This window comes from Manacus candei, unplaced genomic scaffold (assembly GCF_025592945.1).
Source record: "Manacus candei isolate 608988 ecotype Guabito, Panama unplaced genomic scaffold, ASM2559294v1 h1tg000013l, whole genome shotgun sequence".
In the NCBI taxonomy this organism is placed as follows: domain Eukaryota; kingdom Metazoa; phylum Chordata; class Aves; order Passeriformes; family Pipridae; genus Manacus; species Manacus candei.
In genome coordinates this window covers 1,651,986-1,674,483 of record NW_026138061.1, presented here as the reverse complement: position 1 = coordinate 1,674,483, position 22,498 = coordinate 1,651,986, and the positions used below count along the sequence as shown (strand labels likewise).

At 39.5% G+C, this 22,498-nt stretch overlaps 1 protein-coding gene across 5 annotated transcripts in view; it reads left to right on the top strand.

Annotated features, from left to right (window-relative positions):
- The window catches only part of SAMD12 (sterile alpha motif domain containing 12), a 177,698-nt gene that overhangs the window by 16,724 nt on the left and 138,476 nt on the right, over positions 1-22,498 (top strand). For all 5 annotated transcript variants that reach the window (XM_051778508.1, XM_051778506.1, XM_051778507.1 and 2 more), the window contains exon 2: positions 1,255-1,430. In XM_051778508.1, the coding sequence (XP_051634468.1) occupies positions 1,255-1,430 (176 nt within the window). The remainder of the gene's footprint in view (positions 1-1,254; positions 1,431-22,498) is intronic.

Here is a 22,498-nt window from a genome sequence, read left to right as displayed (position 1 = left end):
ATTTGGATGTTTTTAAAAATCCCAAGGAGAAGAGGCCAACTTTTTGGCCTTTGCTTTAATTCTGTACCAAGGAATTGCTGTAACTTAGGCTCAAGGTTTTCAATTAAGACTCTGGGGTATAAGGTGAATGAATTTTCAGAAGGTATTGTGGTTAAAGAACCCTTTACCTCCTCTGGGAGCTTGAGCGAGTTTTCCCTGAGAGGCTTTGCAGGCTGATCTGTAGCTGGTAGAAACTGGCAGTTCTGATTCCTTCCCCGGCTCCCCACCCTTTCCTTCTAAGCCAAGCGAGGGTAAAAGGGCAGCTTTTATTTTAGCTTTACATTGTGGTTTAGGTTTCTATTCAGGTCTATCAAACATTACATCACAGTATCTGAGCAAAGTTCTTTTGCACATGGGAACTTAGGACCATTAATTACAAGTAGCACTAAAAGTAGCAGAGTTACACAAGAATATAAATGCAAAGGTGGGCTAGTCCCATGAAGGGGAAGTTGCCTCAGGATCCACATATTTTAAAATTGCCATGCATGCCAAGAAGGTTGTTAAGGTTACTGTCTGTGTGAGTGCTGAAACTGTAAAAATTTGGGCAGAAAACAAACTACTGCTGTAGTTCTAAATGGGCATTTCTGTAGTATAGTTTGCATTTGTTTTATTTTTTTCTCTGGATGCTTTTCTTATTCCACTGTCATTAGTCCACATCTCATTATATACTCCTAGAGAGTACATTCCTCTTGCTTGTTAGGATGATGTAGGTGGTAACTTGCAGTAGTACAAAGGGCTGAAGGAGAGATAATCAGCTGGATAAGTCATTACTCTGTGCAGAGAATGACTTGCTGACTTGCTGCATACAGCTTACTTATCCCACATTCTTTAAGACATAAAATGTTGTAGGAATTGAAAATGTAATAGAAAAACTTTAACTTGCTTGCCTAGAAAGGAAAAAAAGGTATGGTCAAATGATGAATACCTGATAAAAGCTGTTAAGTTGAGAGTCTTGGATGGTGCAGTGAGTCTGGTGGAGCACAATTCAACACAGTAGCCTGAACTAAATAGTCTTATACAGTGCTGCATTTCTCTTGTTTTCTTTCTCACATATCTCACCCTGAATCCATGTCAAGGTACAGATGGTTCATTTGCTATGGTCTGACATAGCTCTGGTTATCACATGGCACTTCTCAGCAGTTTGTGCTAAATGTTTGAAACATTGGGTACTTCTTTCCTAAGCAGTGTTTCTCTTTCTTGTGTTTTATTTCCCAGCTATCCATTGCAATCTGAATCCAAATGGTATTGACCATCCTGTCCCCACAGAAGGTATTAATCTGCAACTCGAAGGTGAAGGAGTTGAATCGCCCTCAGTTAAGAACACTAGTGCTCCAAAAGGACCTGAGTCAAAAGAGACACCTAAGAGACAAGTGGAGCCAGAAATATCTAAGGTAGGTAGGACTGGATTCTTATTTATTCTGGGGAGTCTTAAAGAATCCAGGCTTCTTGAAGTCCTGACTGCTGCTTCAAAAGCATTTATAATTCTGTTAAAGACATAAAAATGTGCAAAAGTAACAGTCTGAGGAAGTGGATGTTACAGAAGCAAAGTATTGCCATGGAGTTCTAGCACACACACATCTTGGACATTGAACTATTTTATTTTTCTCTAAATGAAGATAATTAAAATACTGGAATCGCTCTTTTTCAGGCACTATGGAGACTTTTTTTTCCAAATGACTTGGGTAACAATCAGCATGGCAACAGATATGTTTTTCTTCAGTGTTTTTTTTTTTTTGTTTACTTATTTACTTTTTCCTAGGGCAGGTAAAGGAAGAGAAAGGTTCTGTGGATATATGAGAATTTTTATAGGGGTGACTGATTTTAATAAACTGTTAACTTATTTTAGGTAAAATACTAGGCCAGCTCTTCCGTGTCTGATATGATGGTGAACAAACATAGTTGAGAGGTGAATTCCTAAAAACAAATGTAGCATCTGTTCTTATTCATAAGCTGCTGCTTTTTGTTTGAGTGCAGCAGGCATGACTACCAAGTGCAGGTGAATGTGTGTGCTCCAGATACTTTGGGTATAGGACAAAAATTTGTCATATTAGATACGTTTTTAACTAGAATGAAAAGTAGGAGAATGTTATAAAAATAATTGTGAGAGATTCTTTAAAAGCTTTATCAGCCTTTTTGATCTTTAAAAGCTTAAAACCTTATGGTTTGAGGGTGATTTCTGCACAGTGGAAAATCGAGTTTTTACTGAATCTGACACTTTGAGAGTTAATAGAGCAAATAAAATGAATGTCAAAAAAGGCAAGAGAAATTATTTCAATGACTGAACAAGTAGAAGTATTTCCTAATGCCAACAGTACAATAAATCTAACGAGTAATACACATATGGTTGGGACATATTTCACTTTTAAAATAAAATGTTTTGAGCAGTAGCCTTGACAATAAAGGCTTGGTATGAATTCTCCATTCTGATTTTTATCTAAAATATCTAGTTTTAAATTAATACAATTTACACTCATTCATTCTGACTTAATTCATCCAACTAGATCTACTACAGTTTGGCAATAATTAAAATCACTGCTACTTTTGCAGTGTATTTGGTGGCCATTATGAAGCATGTTGCTGATTTCTCTTGAATCCTTGGAGAACAGGTTTGTGCTTATGTGCTTTGAGTTATCCATTTGGTAACAAGACCACCAAATTTTGGATGGGCTTTGAGACAAAGCTCAGCTAATAATTTATTTACCCAGCTTTTCACAGAGAAAGACAAGCTAACCCTGCTCATGTTTCAACATTAGCAGATGAAAATCTGCCCTGTATTGAAAGCTGAGAAGGTGTGTTAAACTTGGAGCAGATCTTACAAGCTTGGGAGTGAAGAAGCTAAATGATGTAATTGGAAATGGGCTCATGTGTAGTTGACGTGGAACAGTCATATCAAACTTGTCTTTGCTTGCAAAAGACTTATCCTAATGAAAAATCAGGATGAAATATATCAGTGATTTAATGTTATGGAGCATGTTTTCCACTGTCTGAGCTGTAATCGTTGGACTGATGAATAGAAAACAGGTTGTCCTTGGTGTGGAGACAGCTGGGGAAGCGGGGAAGCATAGTGATCTCAAGGCAGTGAAATCCACTGTTGGTTTCCCACATTTGATTGCAGTAGCTTTATTGAGAAAATTGGGCATGCTTCACATTTAAAAACAAACAAACCAACTCAATTTTTGCTTGATGGAATAAGCTTGGCATACTAGTATCAAGCTAGTGGAATGGACTATTTTTCTGAATGTATTGCTGCCTTGTTAGTAACTTTGTCTTTTATGTGTTGTATTAATTTAGTGACGTTTTTCATCTGAATTCATATGTTATAGCCTGAGGTGGCCTGTCTTTTCTGGCTAGCTCTGCCTTAAATTTAAAAATTTTATTGCTTTATCCTCTAAAATGTAAATAAAGAGTTGGATTTTAACTTGTGTGGCTTTAAGAGTTGAATTAAGCTGTCATTATGAAACTTTATCCGTGCAGTCATATCTGTACAGTGGAAAGATGAGCAGGAATAGAGGAAAGTATTGTAAATAAAACATTGTGGACAGAGCCATTTGTTTTATAATTCCTCATTGCTCAGATGTTTTTAAAAAGATTTCTTTGCAATCCTAGGTATCCAAATAATATTAACACATATCTCATATCCACAGTAGTGAGACTTACATTGCACAAAGCAATGCAATATATTGAATATAATTTAAGATACCTTCTAGACCCTCTTCTCTGCTTTCAGCTTTCTAATTTGTCTTCATGGAGACCACTTCCAGCACTTCCAACAATGAATGGTTTTGCTGTCCAAAGAAACAAACAAAATCTCCTTTATAATGAAATGTGTCCTACTTTTTCTGTCCTCAGCTATAGAATTACAGAACAGTAGTAACTCATGGGTTACAGATAGATTTAAATTTCCTTTTTATGCATCTACTGTAATGTAAATATGGGAGTAAAAGTATTTGTTTCTGTATTTGGGATGCAGACAACAGAAGGTGTAGTGTGAGTGAAGGATCACTCATTTATAAGTTTCTGATGAGTATGGAATCTAAGTTTTATAGGCTGACTGAGGTAGAATTTTAATGGAAAATGGAGCAGTGATCTTAGCCTCCCTCAGCTGGTTCTCTAAGGAACCACCTTGTTACAAATATAAGCAAGTCCAGAAAAGGCCAAGGTTATTATTATCTAAACTGATGTGCATAATCCAGTCAGACTCTGATAATGTACGGGATATAATACAAATTAGGAAGATTGATGAAGTGTAAAAATACTTCCGTTTTTATTTCTATATATCAATATTTTGATATATCAACATTTTCTTGGTCAGTAATTGATTTTTCAGCATTTATGGTATATAAAAACAGGCAGTTGAGTGGGTACTTTTACAGAGTGGAAAAATTCATTGTACAAGTCAAGAATGATTTCTAATATAGAAATATATTCTAATATATTTTAAAATATAAATTATTTCTTTAACACCACCTACATCTAACCTCTGTTATGTGTGTTTTGTGGAATTCTTATCTTTTTTTCATTAAAATTCTACTTCTGGCTCTTATATCTGCTCTGTTTGGTTTTAATATCCTAGCTACAGAGTAGAGTTCTGTTAAAAACAAACAAACAAAAAGTTTTGTTATACTTTTGGAGTCCTGTACTTTTCTGAGTATGGCTTTAACAGAAGGTGACTTTTCTAACAAGGTTCAGAAAATGATCTCTTATGGAAGTATTAACTTTTATCAAGGCCTCCCACATGTTGCACTCACAAAGCCCTGTTCATTGTGAGTGTGAGACCCAAACCTGGTCTGTCACTTGTTAGAAGATTATTTATTCAGGGAGTTTTGAGTTCTAAGTAGTGTGTGCATATCTGGTGACACACTTTGTCTCATTATGTGGTAGCAGTAGTAGCAAGTAATAAAGGCTTTCTAATGGCAACCACTGCAGTTAGACTTTTTATGTTTTATTGCAGGTTTTTTTATCCAACTCAGGACAAATTAACAGTCCTTTAAAATGTTCATGAAAACTATGAAAAGTAAAAAAAAAAACTGCTAAAAGAAGTGAGAAGCTTTTATCTTGTCTTCTGTTGCTATGTGCTATATAGACAGAAGTAGACTATACTTTTTGTTGCAGTGTAGCTCATTAATTCCCTTGGTTGCTTTTGCTTTCTTAAAAAAAATACTTTTTTCAAACTGACACTGAACAACGCTAAAGGGCTGATGAACTCAGTAACCAGAGGATGATCTTACTGGTCCCAGTTCAGCACTGACTGGGGTGGAAACAGCTCCTATGGCTTCCTCGGGAGTGGAGCTGTGCTCTGATTGGAAAGTATTTGGGCTATGTGTGTTAAGTGTGTGATGAAAAGTCCAAGCACAAAAGAGTGAGGCTTTCAAATAATAAAGGTGTTACAGAATTCTTAGAAATATAAAAGTTTTGTCAGTTATTTAAAGAAAAAAATGTCCTGGTGCTGTTCTCTGACAAGAGACTAGAAAAAGTAATTTTCTAGAAGAATTCTCTAAGTTTTTTAATCAGTGGCTTCTGTTTCACAATGTTTATCCTTATTGGTCAAGCTTATAAAATGGGTTGGATGAGAAAGACGGTGTTATGCCAGACTGGATGAGGCTTTGAGCAACCTGGTCCAGTGGGAGTGTCCCTCCCCATGGCAGGGGGCTTGGAACTAGATGGTTTTTAGGGTCCCTTCCAATCCAAATCATTCTACACTCCCCCCTTTTTCTTTTTTTCCTTTTTTTTTTGTGGTTTGTTGAGAAATACCAATGCCCACTGAACTGGGGCAAAGATATTTTACTATTTTGTGTTGTCTTCCTACTATCCTCTTCCTCTGGTGGCCACAGGATGTGGGAACAAGAACGGAGATTTGACTGACTGAAGTTAACAAACATTTTACCTATTGAAGTGAAGGTTCAGCAAAAGCCCAGCTGGGCTGTTCCACTCCTCCAGATTTTGCTGTAAAATGGTGTGACAGGGTGGGAGGGTGTTTGAATTGCAGACCTCTGCATGTTTCCCAGTGGAGGTGCTCACCTTAGATGGTGAAATGTTAGTTTACTGACAGAAAATTTGCTTTTCTGAGTTGATTTTTTTTGGAGCAGTAGTTAACAGGTTACCAATGTCCACATCAGCTCACCACAATGAAAGTCAATAGATATGGTGTGTGATTTATTTTTTTTCCCAATTTTTTTCCTTTCCCCACTCTTTGACTGCAACAGTGACAAAACACCACTTATTGCATTGGGTCTTCTTTAATTCAAGCAAAAATGGGTACAGAATCTGAGCGTACAGTATGTCTGAAGTGGATTTAAAAATATTTGTTAAATGTTACTATCACATAGCTGAAATAATTACACTTCAGGGCAATGTGCCTTTCTAATGCCTCATTCTGCGATTATTAGTAATGCACAATAATTAGTGTGCTTGCTTCTATCTTTATTTTCAATAGACTCTTTCTTTCATGTGTTGCATAGTTAGAAGTATCCATGCTGTCTTGTTTCAGGTATCTAAATATGGTGCTGAAACGTTTGATGCATATGTATCTCTTCCTCTCTCAGCCTGTCATTCACAGTTGTGACCTCTGGCTGAAGCCTGAAGTTCCAGAACCGTGCAGCGAATAAAGCTCTTCTCCTGAGCTGTGAGACAGGAGTGCTGGGTGACTCTGTACATTTCAAGCAGCCGAGACTGATGTTTTGTTTATCGCTCAGGGATTTCACTGGTGTGAATGAAGTGCTGGAGTAACCCTCCCTGTAGTGCAAAATATAGCTGCTTAGTTCAGAATCCACATTCTCATGAGCCAGAAAAACAAGAAACATCTCTCTCTGTTGGAGTCCTGTAAACCAGCTTATCACAGGAGGACAAATGTCTGATTCGGACTCCAAGCGTGTTCTTGCTGTAGCATGTTTTTCACCATTGCTGTATCATCCATTATGTTATAAATAGTGTGATATGAAAGCCCACATTCTTGCAGCGAGGTTTCTACATTCAGGATAAAAGATCTGGCTTCTCCTGTTCATCCTGTTCACCTTGACTGCGTGTCTGGGGGTTCTGAAAAATATCTGCCCTGACAGCAGCCACACGAAGTGGGAGATCTCACCCGACTTGGTTTGTAGTGCTCTGTCCAGGACAGTGATGGGAAAGAAAGGCAGCTGCAAAGGACCATTATTCGTGTGCTTCTCCTTTGCCCCCCATCACCAAGTAGGATTATTTTCCTGTTGCTTTTCTCCCCATAAGAAGTCAAAATAATTAGTTCAGTGGAATACTTAGCTTTTTAGATGCGTATAAGTAGAACAGGTGAAATCTACTCACAAAGACAGTATTGATTGACCTGTTGTACATGTGCTCTATCTATGCACGTTCTACCTATCCCTTCAGTCCATCAGGTGGTAATAGGAAGAGGAATTTCTCTTAGGCTTTTTGCAGTTGGACTATGACTTTCAGAAAAAAATGAAGGATGAGAATATTTTTAGTAGCTGCTGCACACAGTGCTTGCATGTGGAACATGTCAAGGTGTTGGCCTGTGGGAAGAGGTGCAGTCTGTGACTCTACAGTGTACTTGGGGCTGCACAAATGCACAGCAGTGCAGTGGCTTCTGCTGCAGGGAGGGACTGCAGTCCTTGTATAGGGCTGGCCTGAGCAGATGGTTACAAAGAGGCAGCTGAGAGAGCATAAGGAGGGAAGTATAGTCTGATCTGGCTCCCGTCGTCCTGTGAAAGCTATCAATGTGAAATTTGTGTTCTTTCCCATTACACTAGTGTGAAAAGGAGCAGCAATTGCAGTACATATTAGCAAACATAAGCAGTAAAAAGCCGTGGTAGTACTCTAGAAATAAGTGGGATGTCAATACTATACACACATATAGACATAGACACCTTATTTAAAAGAACTTCTCTTCAGGGAAAAAGAAATATAGATAAAAAGATGGAGCAGCTTTTAGAGGAAAAAGCAATTCCATACAACGTGTGGATGCATAATGTACTTACAGTGCCAGTTCTGCTGCTTGCCTCATTGTGAAGCTGCTCAACAAAGCCATCCAAACTCTCTGCTTCCACTTTGAAGCTACTTTAAGGGCTTCATAGAGATTGCTTCAAAAATAAAGCAGTATTATATCCCCAACACAGCTACCTTGTTGAGAAAGGAAAAGTATAGAATTGCCTGGTCAAGAAAATAATAGCATTCTGATTAGAGGGATTATGAAATGTTCTATAGAACCAGTTTAGCCTTTAAAATAGGAAAGCAGTTTAATGCTCCACTGCTGGTACTGCAGGTCTGCATATAGTGCATCTCACCTGAGTTATAACAATAATTGCATTAATCTGCCACATGTGGTTGCCACTTCTGCCAAACTGATGAGCAGTTGCTGTAGTCATCATAGAATCATAGAATGATTTGGGTTGTAAGGGACCTTTAAAGATCATCTAGTTCCAACCCACATGCTGTGAGCAGGGACACTTCCCACTAGACCAGGTTGCTCAGAGCTCCATCCAACCTGGCCTTGAACACTTCCAGGGATGGGGCATCCACAAATTCTCTTGGCCACCTGTGCCAGTGCCTTACCAGAGTGCTCACAGTGCTCTGCCAGTGCCCTCACAGAGAATTTCTTCCTAATATCTAATCTAAACCTACTCTCTTTCAGTTTGTAAGCCATTCCCCCTTGTCCTGTCACTACATGTCCTTGAAAAAGTTCCTCTCCATCTTCCTTGTAGGCTTTCTTCAGGTATTGGCAGGCTACAATTAAGTCACCCAGAGCCTTCTCTTTTCCAGGCTGAACAATTCCAATTCTCTCAGTCTTCCCTCGTAGGAGAGGTGCTCCATCCTGCTAATCATCAGCCCTCCTCTGGACTCGCTCCAACAGGTCCATGTGCTTCCTGTGCTGGGGACCCTAGAGCTGGATGCAGTACCCAAGGAGGGGGTCTCACAAGAGTGGAGTAGAGGGGCAGAATGACCTCTGCCCTTTTCTTTAGAAGTAGGGACTTTTTTCCTTTCCACTTTGAAAAATAATATAATTGTGGAGCACTGGGAGTGAGAAGTGTCACAGTCATAAAAGGGGTATCGGACTGTAGTAGCCTTGATAATGTCTGAAAGGAGTTTCTTGTATTATCACTGCTAAGGAGGGAAAGGATTTCATTAGAAGTCTGGAAAAGGGGCAGAGTGGAGTGTGTCTTTCCCTGAGTTGCTATGGGTAGAGTTCAGTTTGCTACTTAAATTACAAGTAGCTAGGTGTGTAAACTCCTCTTATATTTGGTGGAGATCTAGTCAGTGTGCTCAGAGGAGCTTAGAGAGGGATCAGACTCCACCTGAAGTAACCACCGCTCAGCTGAACCTGTCTGCACTTTAGGGACTGCTTTGACACTTGAATTTCGGTATTTGGATCTGGAACTCGGTTCTTTCTTCTACCCTACTAGCTAACCTCTGCATTTGATGTTGAAATGGTTATCCATGTCTGATAGAGGTGAGACCTTGCGTTAGGAGACTGTATTTCAGAAGCTGCATTTACCTCAAAAATCATACTTTGAACAATTAGGATAGACTACTCCCATATATTTGGCTATGTTCAAGATGATATTCTGGCAAGCAAATAGATAATTAGGACCAGTTAAAACTGTTCTTTCAATAGAAATCTGAGATTTGGAATAAATTTGCTGACAAAATTTTGTCTTTTGCATGTGTATGTATGTAAAATTGATTGTCCTGGTCAGAGTGTCCAAGAATGACAAATGCTGCCTGTTCCCGTTCCTCTCCATGGGACAGATTCTCCAGCTGTTTTCCATGGGTAGTCGTAAGAGCCTGCACTAATGTCTGTGTCATGCCTCTGACTTTGATTGGAAGCATTTGATGGATGGAGACTGAAGTGAACTGGGGTTTGGCTCTGAGGGAGCTCTAGGCACTGCAGAAACACCGACAATAATGACCTCTGAAATCAAGGAGACTTGTCTGTATTCTTTTATTTCATGCTATGCAAATACCAGTTCTTTTTAGCTGTTTCTGAGTGTGGACTTCAGTCAGAAGTGTTTGGGTTTTATCTCTGTTCTACAGTCAACTGTAGATTACTGTGTAGCTGATGTGCCACTGCAGGGAGCAGGGAAACAACTCCCAAATGTTAAAGTAGATATTTTATATGATGCTGTGTATCATCCTAAGGGCAAGCAGAAGGTAAGGTGAATGTTCTGTGTAATGAGAGACAATTCTTCCCTTTTCCTCTTCAGTTTTTTTGACCAACTCATTTGTAAGTAGCATGGGGTTTCCTTGGCTGTGATGCCATTAAGTGAAACTCTGATATAGTGATTCAGCCTGGGGATGGCTTTTAGTGCTTGTGTCCTACTTTTAGTACTTTTATGCTTCTAGTTATGTTGATGAGATGCTTTTATATTGTCATTCATCGCTCTGGGCATTTGCAGAGTTAGTTCAAAACAAAGAATGATGTCCAAGTGTGACAGACTCTTAAACTGAAAGAAGTGTTGCAAGTTTGCAATGAGAGGGCAGAGGGAGTGGGGAAGCAGTACAACAACATGTTTCTTTGAATTTGGGAGGTGTTAATGGGGAGCTGAGGCCTTCGGCACTTGTGTTAAGGAAACTTTCCTGTCTGACCATCCCAGACCCACTCTGTCAGTCACACTTGCACCACCTGAGCTGAGACTGAGGCCCTTTCGCAGCTACACTCACCACACTCACACAGTCAGACAAGGTTTTCTTACGGGCTCGACCCCAGGTTTCCCATAACAGAGTCTCAGATGTCTGGATCTTTAAAATAACTTAATTATAGTGCAGTAACAGACTAACAGCTTGAGCTGGTGCCTACAAGGAGGGATCCTGAACAAAGGAATGCCTGGGCTTTTATACCCTCACAGTCTAAGTGTGAGACAGTTGAGTCCTCAGATCCTGCTGTGTCTCTGAGTATCTGGTCACCTGGAGGGTTCCACAGGTCCCTGTGCCCTTCGTTGTGCAAAGGGTCGGTGCCAGTTCTCAGCCTCTTGCCTCTGGCTCCCACTGCCCAGAGCTCAACCTGCAGCTCTCACTGCAGCTGCACCCCAAGCTACTGGCACTGAACACTTGGAAAAGACAAATACTGCTGGTGATAGTGGCATGAAAGCTCTCCGTTTAAGAGATTATGGAATGTGAATCCAATTCTGTCAACAAATCAACAGTTTAAGACAAGAAAATAGATTACTTTCTGTTTTTAGGCTGTTTACTTATTTTAAGCTTTTGAACTAGCTCTTCTTCTGTTTGTGGAAACTTGTGATGTTTCCTATTCTCTGAGTATTCCAACTGCCATCTTCATTATGCCTTCCCTGTGAGACCCTGCAGACCAACACATAGCCATCTTCTGCCCACCAGTTCAGTCTTCCCTAGAGCCTCTATCTTTTCTCCTCATCTACACCCTTACGGAGAGCAAAGAGTTCTCTAGAGTCAGAGGTAACTGACCAGTTAAGACTGATGTAATATTCAGCCTTTGTAAAGTGTTGCCTGAAATGGGAGATGCTCGTCCTGGTCCCTATGCTGCAGTGCTACTAAAGCCCACCACCTCTACCTGCTTCAGATTGAATAACAAGCAGAATCTGCTTAGGGTTTCCCATCAGTCTGACTGTGAGTGTGCAGTGGAAGAAGCTCAACATGGATTTGAGGCAGCCATGCCCATCTTATGTCCCTCAACAGCTCACAGGTGTGACCCTTCTTGCAACCTCAAAAGCTGCAACACTAGAAGCAGGTGGAGTGTGGAGCCCGGGCTGCTGGGGAGGGGGAGCAAGGCCACCATTTTGGGTTACAGGAAACTGTTATATTGGACATTATTGCCAACATGAACATTGCATTTCCTGCTCACACAACTGCTAGCAATCACTAACATGGTCTGGAGCATCAATTCTTTCATCTCCCTAACCTTTGAGTTTCATACCCAGAGATCGTAGTTATTACTGGTAGGGGCTGTTGTCAGAAGATGTACTTGATGGAAAGAATATTTCTAATTCTACCAATGTCTAGGAATTAATATTGTGATGACGCATCAAGCTGCACTTCTAGGGTTAAATGTGTCCTTGACATGCATATCTAAAAATAGAAAACCTTCAGCACTGAACAAGGTAGAGTTACTGCATATCTTGAGACCTTTTTTCGGTTCTTAACATAGAGAATCTCATAAGTGGGTATTATGTTCTGTCAATTTTCCTTTTTTCTCTAATGTCTATAAGTGCATCCATCAACTACTGATGACTTTGCTGACCTAGACACCCTCTACTTTTTTTGCCTTTTTTTCCTTGCTTTAAACAAAAGCGTGACGATAGAGTCTGTACCTAATGGTTTTAGAACTGCTATTAATTCATCTTTCATTCAAGGCTGATTGCTTTCAATCTTAGCAGTATGCTTTAGATTGCAAAAGATTTTGTGAATGTGTTTTCATTATTAAAGGGTAGATGTGACTGAACTTCAGCACACCTATGCTGAAAATATAGTCTTTTGTCTAAATAAAGCTTGTGTATAGGTTTGAAGATGTATTTTTAAATAATCAATTTTTTTATTGACTAAATAGAAAAACTGTTTCTGGAGATAAAAACTATCACAATCATGTGTTCTCATTCAGATATAAGGCTATCTCATACTTACTTATCTTTTAGTAAGTCGGAATTCAGGTTTGTTTTAAAAACCAAATAGCATAATTGTCAACATTTCAGCATTAGGTGGTAATATGTGAAGTTGATGAGGAAAACTGAGATTGTTATTCCACGTACTAAGCTTTCCTGAAACCTTTATTGTTGGCTGCCGAAGAAGAATCTGAAGTGCTTGTTAAGGTTCATGCTTATTAAACTGTCACCATGGTTTTCTTTCTCTGTAGGGAAGGCTACTTTGTGGCTTGCAAACTGTAGTTAATTGTCCATACTAACAGATTATTTTGGAAAAGTTTTTTGCCTGAATAATTATCAACTTTGTTTTCCATAACTGTCGTTTCATGTTCCCTTACTATCTGTTGAAATAATTGTTGAAATACTAAATTATTGAAATGAGCTAATTTTTAAAGAATTTTTGAAGGGGAGAAAAAAAATAAAGAACAGTGCCAAATGAAATGCTCAGATCAGGTCAGGGTTTAGCATGTTGAATTAAACTGTCAAATTCAGGTGAAATTCAATTAGTTGTGTGTGTCCATTGTACGTACTGTGCCTTCTGCCTTTTGCTGGGAGGACAACAGTATAAGATACTACCTCTTCTGTTTGGTTTTAGTTGGATTTTTTGTTTGTTTTGGGTTTTTTCCCCCGTTGACCTTTTCTTTCCTGCCCTCGTTTCCAGGTTCCAAAGGACACAAAAATGCTGATATAAGCCAAAAAGAAGTATAATTGAGAAGGAAGTTGTCTTAGCTTTTGGTTCCAAATAGAATACTGTACAATGAGCAGGGCTGACATTTGGAGGGAAAAAACCCACACCAAGAGTGCATGCTATTATTGTGTTCTAAAAGATTTTATGCAAAATGTGATTCTAAAAACACAAAATAAACTGAGCAGATGAAATTGAACTTGAAAATTAAGGTATCTTCTCTATCTATGGCAAAGGGATGACAAATATAACTGGGTCATTGTTGATGAAATTCTTACTTAACTCTTTTCTTCATGTTTATAATCATCTTTCTCCCATATCCCTCTGCCATGGTTAGGAGGTTTTTTCTGGATTTGTGGATTTTCATCTGTTGTTGTGTCACCATCCTCCTCCCCTTTTTTTTTTTTTTTTTGTCTTACAAACCTGATTCCCATCAGGATCTTACAAAGACTTCTACAAGGCTGGAGGGGAGACAGGATGCAGTGGAATTGGAAGTGTGTCCTAGCTGAACTGAGCTGATGATGGAGCACTGCAGTTAATGCAGTAGCACATTTCAGTCCCCAGCCCCTACCTGCTCTCAATTTTATTGAGTTGACAGCTCAGCTCTGACTTGATCAATTTATCATCCACCTGAATTATTTCACTCTGGCTTTCATTAGCGATAGAGTACTCTGTACTAGTTGGTCAAGAGCAACTAGTGAGAACTGTCCCCTTTGGCAGTGTTTCCTTGTTAATTTGGCTTATTTTAAACACTTTGCCATGCTGGCAGTAGTTAAGGAGAGTATTGCTTTGCTGCTTTTGTGCTGAGACAAAACTCTGTGGAAGTGCAGTCTGAATAGAGCTGGAGGGAGACTAAATTAGATTAGGAGGAAGAACAGGGGATATCAATCTAAGAGTAGTAACGTAAATAACCAAGCTTTACCAAATGCTTTGGTTTGTCCTAATGCATAAGAGAGGAGAATTGGATGATCTTACAGTGAAATGTTACGAACAATTTTTGGTCAGAGAAATGTAGCAGCTCTTTGCGTCCAGTGATACAATCATCTGAACAATATAATGGGGAGCAGTGAAATTATCCATCTCATAGCCTTCAATATATGATTGAGCTCAAAGTATCAAAAGAAAAAGCCAAGGAAAGCGTAGGCTGCCTGCAGGGATAGTAGATGAATGATGGAGATCGGACAAGGGAGCAGAGTATGTGCAGCAAAAGGGAATTTGACTGCAGAGGATGAAATACAGTGCAAAGGAAGAATAATTTCTAGGACCAGTTTGAATATCCCACTGTATTTATAAATCTTAGAATTTTCTGAGAAGGAGGTAAAAACAGGAAATTGTTGCTGCTGCATGCAAATACACCAGAAGAATAAAACTGCTGTGCTGACATGAGCAAGTAGGACTATGAAACAAGACAGAACTTGAAACTTTCCTACCCAAGTTAAAGTTCCTCTCATAATTTTATTAGTGGGTATTAATCTGCCACATATATAAACAGATTGACCGAAACCTCTCCCTTAGCAAAGCTCCTATCATTTGTTTTTCTTTTAATCCTGGTCTAAATAGATTGACAAGGATTATTGTGTAAGAACAGTAAATTGAATTTCAGTGACCTTTGGAATCACCATGAAATGTAAAAATGTAAGTGATGAGCTTAGGTGTGTTACTGATGTTTGAATCAGTGAAGCAACACAAAGCATACATGAATACATGAATCTTTCTTCTCTGCCTTCACTTTTGAGACTAATTATCGTGTGTGATTTTTATGATTGTTAGTGAAAGCCTGTAAGACCAGTGAATTTTGAACAATTTGTTAGAAAAGTTATTCTGATTTACTATTTTTATCCTCTTGAAGCATGTATATATATATAAAAAATTTTTACTCTTACTGTGTTGCAACACAAACCTTGCACAGTAAGAAATTGTGATAGTGCTAGCAAGTACTTTCAAACGATGTGCCAGAGTAGTTCAGTGCATCTCTATTGTGTGTGATGCCTGGGTTCAGAAGTGATTAAGATGTTATATAGCATCTGCAAAGGTTATTTCTGATAGTACTAGCCAAGAGAATTTGTGGATATTGATAATATTTTGTTGTCTGTCAGGAAACAGCCTTTTCTTATGTGCACCTGCTAATAATTTTGTGTAGTAAAATAATAAAAGGTTATAGTACTGTGTTCAAAGAAATAAAACAGCAACAGGGTAAAAGTGAGGAAGAAACCTCCACCTTCATGTAATCTCCTCCATGAGAACACAAAGATATTTCATCATATGAAGTAAGCCTTGAAGGAGGTTATTGTTTCTCATCTAGGGACAGTTCAAAAGTGTTTGACTTCAGTGAAAAATCCTTGTTGACTAAGAAATATCCTCATAAACAGCTGATAGTAACATGTTAATTTGTAATTGTAAGGTGGTGGTACAGTAGATTTGTACAAGAGGTGAGCAGCTCCATGTGGGAAGCTTCAGTCACAAAGTGAAGTGAGAGAGAAATGGGAAGGTGGAGGGGCTGACTGCTGGAACTGTGCTACTGCATCTTGGAGCAATTGGGCTGTCTGGTGAGCCATGAGCAGGAGAGCATCTTAAATGGCATAGCTGAGACAGGGCAAGTGAGAAAGAGAATGTGAAAAGTATTACCCATCTCTAAGAGAAAACTGAATTCCTTAAAAGCTAGACTATCTGGAAGGCCCATGCAGTACCTTGCAAAACTGTCTGGGGCTGTCAAAGTGCTGCCTGTCAGTAGATGGTGCTCTTTATATCAGATAATTACTCATGCTGCCTGTGTTTGGCCGTGTTTTCATGTAAAAGGTCTGGTAACATTCTTTAACAGTTCATTTCGCTGAATTCTGATGTCTGGGAGATTAGAAAACAGAGGCTTTTGAGGGACTGCCAAAAAAAAAAAAAGGAAAGAAAAAAGTGTTGAGTAGATTCCTTTGAAAACATCTTCCATCCTGGAATTTTTTCACCAACTTCTTTTTCTTGTGTATGTGTACTGTTTTGACTTTGTACAAATTCAGAAGCTTCCAGCATAAAAACCTTGAACAGACTTTGTGGATTGGAGAATATATAGCAGACTAATTCAATTTGGCAATTGACCTCTAAAGCACTGCAATAACGTGGTCTAAAATAAAACTGCAAAGCAGATTTGTCAAGTCATTTGCGATTTTTAAATTTTCTTTTGCATATTAACTTTGTAGTTTTACCTGCTGTTTCTGGATAGATAGGAATGAGCTTATTTCTAAATGTAATGCTTCTTAGAAAGGCTTAAATGAATCAATGCAATTGTGAGTTTTACCTGGAGTCATTTATTCATCAGTAGTTGGATGGATATAAAAAGCTGCATAAAAATGATTTCCTTATTAATGTGATTGGAGTATTACTGGACCTGTCTGCATTTTTTATTATTCAGAAAATATGCCAGCTCTGAAGGAAAAGAAGTTAAATGTGTTAATTGTGTAAAAATATCACGTGCCAAAGGCTGCTCTTGAGCCAAAAGCCCTGATCTGGGCAGCAGAACAGGATGGCAGACCTAACAGGGAATTTGAGATGCTTAAAGTTATGTGTGGTTTTATGTCGTGGTCTTATGGAACATCAGCTACTTAACCAAGAGTTAAATTTTGGCTTGTGAGATGAATTTGCCCCTGGAGTGAATCTTGAGAACTGCCTGCTGTTCACTGCCTGACACTACTGGTCTTTGCAAACAGAAACTGAAGGATTAGCGTGAATTTTTCATGTAATCTTCAACTGCAAGCAAATGGTCCAGGAAAGAGAAGGGAACCGAGTTCCTTCCAGAAATCTAATTAAAATATTTCTAGTTCTTATTCAGGGCCATTTTATCTTCCCAGCACATTGATTTAGTTATCCCTTCACAGATCTCTCTCCAGAAAGGATATATATTGTATGCACTCAACACATTACAGCAGATAAATATCATTCCTCACTATGCTTACTTTACCTTCTCTCAGCCCTTCTCTCACATTCATCTTATGACCCAAGTTCCTTGTATTTAGGCCAGGTGGGCGTAATATTTTTATTGAAAGCCTGAATGCCACATTTCTGCATTCTCACATCTCATAGGAAGATGTTACTGGGACATTCTGGGCTGTAATTGGGGTGTATTTTCTAGGGATACTTGGAAGTGAAGATGCAAATCTTCACTGGCATTCTTGCCCTGCTTAGCCTCCCTGTGGTGCCTGCTGGACATTCCTGGGAAGGTCCTATGAATGGGATCAGGTCCTATGATCAGGTCATGAATGGCCTGACCTAGGACGTAGATTTCCTCCCTCTCATCCCTCTTGCCCCTACCCTTGAATCAAGTCCCATCTGTGTGTGCTTTATAGCTCCAAATCCAGGTTTTTGATCAGAGAGAGTGCTGCTGTTACCTCCTTCTGTTTCCTTTTATAGGACAAACTTCTGACCCTTTTTTTGCTTTCAAGTTTATTTGCTGTACTACAAGAAGAGATGCTTCCTATGAGTGAGAAGAGATGTCTCCTGCTGGCCTGGGCTGGCCTTGATATGAATATGAAACTTGTGCTCTGTGGTTTTTTTCTGTATCTTCTTGTTGGCTAGCTTGGGCTGCTTCCTAGGCAGGAGGGGCTGGCCTTTGTGGATCTCAGTTTGAGGCCTTTTTGCTTTCTCTAAGAAAGGGGATAACTGGACATTGTAGTGCTTAAGTTCTTTTTATGAATATAGGACTTCATAAGGATGATAACTGAATAAAGGAATTCCATTATTAGGGGAAAAGACTAGTTTCTCAAAAGTAATTAGCAAGAAATTACATTGACGTCAAAAGTGCCCTGTTTGTTTTGAAAAGTAATGGATCTGCTGTCTAGATATTTATTTGAGAAATACCTTATGACTTTCTGCATACAGGCATTGCAGTGCTATTGCATGAATCTGATGGTTAGGCTAATCTGCCTCTTCTATTAACATTTACCTTTTTTCTCCTGCTTTTGCTGAAAGTGGAAGCAATGTCTTCTTGGGAAGCAAGGGGCTGACCTGTCAGCTGAGGCTCAGAGACCTTTTCTTACTCATACTCATGTACACGTCTGGCCTATGAAGTTGTTCTCAAAATGTACTTGGCTCAAGAGAACATAGTTAAGAGTCGACTGGCAAAGATATCTAGAAAAGTTTGATTGCTGTTAAGGTATAAAATGCTTTGGCTGCTGCACCTGCCTTCTGCATATGAATGAGCCTATCCATAAAGACTGAAAGTTGGCATGGAAAGGTTATACTACTTCTTATACTACAAGCCTCTTAATTGGCACATCTGCTGGAAACAAAGGTGCCAAAAATGTGATTCACTTGGAAGGAGTAAACCTTGTAAGAAAGCAACCTGTCATTATTTAATAGGGATTAAGATCCTCTCAGGATGTTAGATGTTCTCCTTTTACAAATGTACTGTTGTTGATCTAATGGTGGAATTAACCTCACTACTTGCTAATGCTCAAGTAACAGCTTCTTTTATAGCTCTTATCATATAGAACTGCTTCACTGTCTGTGTCTTTAAGATGAAAAAATGGACTGTACCTTTCACCTCTTGACACACAGCAGCTATTAAAAAATACACAGGGAGTACTCAAACCCGAGGTTGTGACATGTTGAGTATCTTCTCGGCAGAATACTGTAATTAAAAATGGAAGGACTGAGGTGTGGTCTGTGCTGGACAGATTTACTATGTCAGGGTAACTCCATCAGTAAATACCAAGAATAAAAAAAAAAAAATCTATCAGTATCATTAATGGCAAGAGAAAGGTACACTGCCTCAGCAAAAGCCATACTGTGCCATAGATGTGTATTTCTTTAAAAAACATATCACAGAAAAATCACATAACCCCTACTGACACTCATAGGTACATCTTTCTGAGGTCAGGCTTAGCCTGTATTTGAACAGTCTTTTTATTAGAATATCCTGAATGTTTAGAAACATTTGTGTTGCTTCTAGCATTACGTAAAATCTCTAGAAATGGTACTGCTCTCTGCAACCTCAGTTGCATTTTTCCAGTCTAGTTTGGCTATTGGATTCTGTTACTGCTACAAGCTGTATTTTAGGTAATAAATTCTTCTACATGACCTTTTTTAAATAAGTACGTGAGAAATTCCAAGAAAATCAGTGCACCTACTTATATACCTGCTTTGTATTTATATTAATGGAATTCCTGATAAGCAGTCTCAATTTAGTTCAACTGTAGATGTAACTGCCTAAGACGTAACTTGCAGAGGTGCCAGGATTGGTTTAAAAAAAAAAAAAGCAAAAATGGGAATGGAGACTCATTTGTAATTGTTGATTTTATACTACAGGTAGGTTTTGGGTTATTTTTTTAGTTTTTATTTTAATCTAGATGTGGAGAAAATATTTTTTACAAATACCGAACTCTCAAATTGCAATTTCAGTTGCTCTGACAGAATTTCTGAGTTCAGGAGAAACTACTGGGAAACAGGGAGCTACGTTTCATCACTGTTTTAGTTATTACATATTCCTGTTTGCTTTCTGGTATGTACCTGAATGGATTTGAACTTATAGCTTTCTCCAAGATGGGGCACTCTCTTGTGGCTGCTACCAGTCTGAACAGAGTATTCTGTGATGAAGACTTATGCCATAAATCTTCTTCATACTGGGTGTAGTACTTAGTCCTTGAGACAGGATAAAAGATGAGCTAACCTGCAAGTTATGTGTACCATGTCGAAGGTGAATGTCTTGAATTTTTATTTTTACTGAGATGGATGGTTAAGTGCAGTAAACGTGCTAGTAGTAAAGTGTAGTTAATTACTTGTTGTAAGTTGCTATTAATCCAGCACTGTTAATTAAAATTCATTCTATTTCTTCTTTGCCTGAGTAGCAGTAAGAAGCAGGCTAGAGAAGTTCAAGAAGGAACCTTTTCTCTTCATAGCTGCACAGGGCACCTGCTGTGTGAACTGAAATTATTCTCCAGATCTATACAGGATACAGAGTAAGCTTCTGTTTCGAAAACCAGGAGGATTTGTGTTTACTTGTGACAACTGTAGTCTGTGATATAAGATAGTGAGCCAGACTTGGACAGGTTTGAATTGTCTCAGGTAGAGAAGGGGAATCAGAGCTACATCAATGAAGTATCAAACAACTGACATATCTTGCGAAGTAGGAACCCTCACCCCGACAGAGCAACTCTCCCTCTCTGCATTTTCTTGGCAAATATCCAAAAGCACATATTTAATTTTTGGACTGGAAGGAGTCTTTTGCGGTGAGTGAAATGGATCTTTAGTTTGGCAAGATTAAAAATGCAGGTTTTTTAGATGAAGTGAATTTTAAAAGATTACACTCTTTGATTTGGATTTGGCTGTCAAAACCTAAAATTGATGGTACTCCTGGCCCTATTTGTGATTTTATTGTTGGCCTGTCTATTCCAGTTGTGGCTTTCATGATTTTTGATAGCAATTAGAATGATGTCAGGCAGGATTCTTGACAATGCTGAGGAATGCTCTGTCTTCTCCTTTCTCATTCTGACACTTCAGTTCTTCACAGTTTACTCATAGTACCACTGCCATTTATATCAACATCGACCTCTGCCAGTCATGATTCTTGCTTTCAGAGTGGGATATCTCATTGAAAGAGAGTACTCTCATGGGAAACATGTCACCTTATTAGTGTTTTGATACTGTCTTTATCCTGATTAGGACAATGCTCAGTGATATCTTTTTGGACAACTTTATCCTTTCCTCTTGATGCTTATACTTGTGACAGCCTCATTATATTTCATAATTTGTTTCTCCTATCCCCCCACCTCCCCTTTGCAGCCTGTCTGCAGTACACCTCTTTGTGGCGCTAGTACAGAAGGTACTGGATTGGGTCAATCCCAGAGTTGCTTGAAAGCCAGGTAAAACCTCCCTCTTTTTCACCAGTCTTTAAGCAAGTGGTGGTGCTACACTGATTTGAGACCCTGGGGTAGAAGTTTCTGCCTATGCAGAACTGTCTTTAAACACTGTCAGAGCATTGTCTTGGCAGGGTCAGCCATTTATAGCAGTGCATTGGAGGCAACAAAGAGCAGCCACTGACTGACTGGGGCCTTGGCAGTGTGAAAAGGAGGAAACTGTTAGTGAGAGATGGGAGGCTGTGGAGTGCTCCTGCTACCATAGGAGGGAGGCTCTTGTAGAAGCAGCATTTGTTCCTCTGCCTTTCCTCCAGGAAGTGGAAGGATAGGAGTAGAAAATCTACTTTACAGGACCTTTTCCACTTCTTTTGTACCTTCCATGACTTCCTTGCCAGTCTCCAGTCTTTCCCTTTCCTGATCCTGTTCACCTAGTGCTTGGAGGCCTGAGCTGGTGCTGCTCAGGTGTCCTCATCTCCTTCTCTAACTCTTCTCTCCCCCACAATGTCAGAAGTCTGTCCCCATCTGTGCAGTGACTGAATTGAGGGGGGCAGTGATATCTCTGTGGATCCAGTTTCTCTCCTGGGACTTCAAGGGTGTTTGAATAAACTTGGAGTCATTGAGGATGTGGTTCTCCCGGATCCTTGGGTACCTTTTCATTTGTGCTCCTGCAAGAGACAGTGAGCTGGCTGCACCAAGTTGCTTCTCTTAAAAACCCAATATATTCTTAGAATGTGGATTTAGATAAACCAGAAGGCATTATAGCTCCGATCCTTCTGCTGACCAGTGGTGGCAAATAATACCCTCTTGTGTGTACTTGTAACTGATCTTGTCTTTTGTGGGATCCTGTGTGTGGACCCTGATATGAGGCAGCACAATGTGCCAGCGGACCAAACCACATGTAGGACGGCACGTGTGGGAGAGACGAGGGAAGGACTGGGATTGTGGGCTCTGTGCTGCTTCCAGCACCAGCTCTGGTGGCAACGCTCTGAGTGTCAGGCTGCGTGGATGTGAGTGCCCTGGGAGCTGCAGAGCCTCCAAGTCTTGCTCGTGCTCTTTGCTATGCTCAGGAGGTAACAGGTTATGCCAACAAGTTGCTTTTTGCATCTTGCCATGTGGAACAAGTAAGTTTGGACTGCAAATGTGAGACACAAGCTTGCAACTCAGGGAATGCAGGGTGCAAGCTGACCACACCAGCACAATTTGGGAGTTTTGTTAGGTCTCCCATGTCTCTACAGGCTTCATTTAAAGTGGACATTGAGGGCTGATGAGTCATAGGTGTATGATTTGCATGATAACTACCGTAGTGTCTCTCTTTTAGTCCTTTCTGGGTGGCATTAGGGTTT